Here is a 3,433-nt window from a genome sequence, read left to right as displayed (position 1 = left end):
CACGGATAATAGAAAGACGCCTGGACTTGAAATCTGGAAGCATGACCTTGGTCTCAGCTCTGCGACCACTGAATCCCATATAGGGTTGGCAAAACCATGGAATTTCCCAAGGCTTCCATAGCACTCCCCGCAGAAGAAGAAGGTTAGATATGATATGTGAATCTTTCAAAATTTGTATTTCCCAAAGTATCTTATCAGAAAACCCAAAGTTATGTGAGCATGAGAAAAGAAGTTTCCACTCATCTTTAAATCATGTACTTCTACAGAATTTTTTCTAAATTTCCAATGCTGCCACTAACACTAAATGAACAGAATTTCCAAGAGTGAGTAGAAAAAGAAAAGATTAAAAAGTAGAGGACAGCTTGACTTCCAATCTCCACCAAAGCAAATTCTAGTATCACACTTTCCTATCAACAAAAACATGGTCATAATATGCTTTAGTGCTTTGATTACTTTTTGAAACAGGTAGTTAATATTTATAATTTACAAACAGGGGCCATTTGTACATACATTTTTGTTATATCTCTTTTGTGACTAGAAAATCACAAGCTATGAACAGCTGACTCTTTACAATGCTTTCAGGATACATGATTACTTTAATTCTGCAATGATTATTTCAAGTTTTTCCTTAAGGGCACCACAAATTTCGCCCACCTTTTCTTCTTTTTTGTAAAACTGAAAGGTTGGAATGCAAATGATCTCAAGGTCTTTCACCAGCTCGTCACACACGTCAATGTCCACTTCCAGGAACAGTACATCCTCATGCTTCACAGACAGGGAACAAAAAAGAGGCTTGATTGTCTTGCAAGGCCCACACCACATGGCTGAGAAGTCCACAGCCACCAGCCTCTCCCCAGCCTCCTTGAGTGCCAACTTGAAATCCTCCTTGCTCAGGATCACTTTCACCATATTGACCTCTGAGAGCTCCATTGTTTCTGCTGGGATATTGCCTTCTGTGGGCTGGATGGCTCCTTCTGAGGATTTGGGGATTTCACCCTCCTTGGACTGGATTGTCTCTTCTGAGGACTTGTGGGTATCACCCTCCTTGGGTGAAATGTTTTTTTCTGAGGACTTGGGGGTGTTGTCCTTCTTGAGTTGGATGGTTTCTTCTGAGAAATTGGGGGTGTCACCTTCCTTGGGTGAAATGTTTTTTTCTGAGGACTTGGGGGTGTTGTCCTCCTTGGGTGAAATGGATTTTGCTGAGAGCTTGGGGGTGTTGACCTCCTTGGGTGAAATGGTTTTTGCTGAGAGCTTGGGGGTGTTGACATCCTTGGGTGAAATGGTTTTTGCTGAGAGCTTGGGGGTGTTGACCTCCTTGGGTGAAATGGTTTTTGCTGAGAGCTTGGGGGTGTTGCCCTCCTTGGGTGAAATGGTTTTTGCTGAGAGCTTGGGGGTGTCATCCTGCTTGGGTGAAATGTTTTTTTCTGAGGACTCGGGGGTGTTGCCCTCCTTGGGCAATATGGGTTTTGCTGAGAGCTTGGGGGTGTCATCCTGCTTGGCTGAAATGTTTTTTTCTGAGTACTTGGGGGTATTGCCCTCCTTGGGTGAAATGGTTTTTGCTGAGAAATTGGGAATGTCAACCTGCTTGGGCAGGATGGTTTTTTCTGAGGAATTGGGGGTGTTGCCCTCCTTGGGTGAAATGGTTTTTGCTGAGAGTTTGGGGATGTTGCCCTCCTTGGGCTGGATGGTTTCTTCTGAGGAATTGGAGGCATTACTTTGCTTGGGCAAAATGGTTTTTGCTGATAGCTTAGGGGTGTAACCCTGCTTGGGCAGGATAGTTTTTTCTGAGGAAATGGGGGTGTCACCCTGCTTAAGCAGGGTGGTTTTTGCTGAGGACTTGGGAATGTCACCCTGCTTGGATGGGATGGTTTTTGTTGAGGAACTGGGGGTGTCACCCTGCTTGAGAGGGGTGGTTTTTGCTGAGGAATTGGCAGTATCACTCTGCTTCGGTGGGATGGTTTTTGCTGAAAAATTACGGATGTTACCTTCTTTGCGCAGGATGATTTTTCCTGGGGAACTGAGGGTGTCACCCTGCTTGGGTGGGATGGGTTTTTCTGAGGAATTAGCAGTGTTACCCTCTTTGGGAAGGACATTTTTTTCTGAGGAATGGAGGGTGTTACCCTTTTTAAACAGGATGGTTTTTCCTGTGGACCTGGGAATGCCACCTTGCTGCGGTGGGATGGTTTTTGTTGAGAAATTGGGGTTGTCACCTTCATTGGGCTGCATGGTTTTTGCTGAGGAACTGGAGATGTCACTATCCTGCTCAGGAAGGAATGTGTCAGCAGACTGTGGAACTTTGGACTCCTCTGCAGGTTTGTGTTGCATGTTGCTGACGTCATTGGCAAAGGCCTTCTCCTGAGTGTGTGCTGGGACCAAGAACTCTGGGACCAGGAGATTCACATGGTTGGACAGAACCCGTAGTAATGCATTCTCTGAACAAAAAAAGCAAATAAAATAAAGATGAAAAAAAGAAATTAAAAAAAAAATTCTGATCATATACTCCAAGGAAGACTGGTGTCATTCTTAGAGCTCACAAATGTAGTCTTATGAATGAAGTTTTAATTTGAATAATCACATTCAACAGAAAGCCAAGCAGCATGTGATTACATGTATCCTTTATCCTTTTTTTCGTTTAACTACAACTTTTTCAGCTTTGTCTGACACTACTGCCTATTCCCTAACCACATAGGTCCCTTAAGGCAACACTTTTTCCTCCCTCTTACCATTAGGATCACCTTCACGTGTTTCTGCTCGCTTGTCTGGCCTCATTTCCAGCTCTTCCAGGGCTCCAGCTTTATCACTTTCCATTTCCGGTTTTTTGTCTATATTCTACTTCATAGTGAAGACAAGGCCATGCCCTTCAACTCTTTCCAACCTATCCAACCTAACATCATAAAAGGAGTAACAATTTATATTCTCATAGTACTTACAGATTGTTTTCCCTCTCTGTACTCACAACAGTAATGTTTGAGAGTTTTGTGACAGCCTCAGTTATGTTGGCCCCACTGAGGCTGTGCCCACTGCCTGATATGCACTCATAGTCATTATTTCCTATAACACAACAAACCACTGAGGTAAGTACCATTATGATCCCCACTTCACAAATGAGAAAATTGAGCCTTGGAGAAGTTATATAACTCGCTCAAGGTCACAAAGCTAGTATGTGGGGCAGATTCCAAGCCCGCACTCTGAGTACTACACTGCGCTGAACTATTTGCCAAATGCCCTGTCCAAGATGGTAACTTGAAACCAACTTTCCTATAATATCCCTCTAGGATTCGCCAGCTGCAGATTTTTCTTTATAACGTACCCACTGTACCTACCTACTAAGCACATTACCCTCCTCTGCAAAGTACCATCCTGTACGAGCTATTTGAGTGGGACTAGATTGTGACACAGAAGAATTCCCTAACTGAGAGGAAGAAGTGAACAC

The 3,433-nt window shown here is 43.8% G+C and overlaps 1 protein-coding gene across 1 annotated transcript; it reads right to left on the bottom strand.

The window, feature by feature from the left end:
• Positions 1-591: 591 nt before the first annotated feature.
• Positions 592-2,808, bottom strand: TXNDC2 (thioredoxin domain containing 2; the record flags this gene model as incomplete). The annotated part of the gene is made up of 2 exons (XM_081078382.1): positions 592-2,432; positions 2,724-2,808. The coding sequence occupies 2 exons, from the start codon at positions 2,806-2,808 to the stop codon at positions 592-594; spliced, it is 1,926 nt and encodes a 641-aa protein (XP_080934508.1).
• Between the last annotated feature and the right edge of the window lie 625 nt (positions 2,809-3,433).

Source organism: Rhinolophus hipposideros (assembly GCF_964194185.1).
Source record: "Rhinolophus hipposideros genome assembly, chromosome: 17".
NCBI lineage: Eukaryota > Metazoa > Chordata > Mammalia > Chiroptera > Rhinolophidae > Rhinolophus > Rhinolophus hipposideros.
This window is presented reverse-complemented; position numbering and strand designations above follow the sequence as displayed.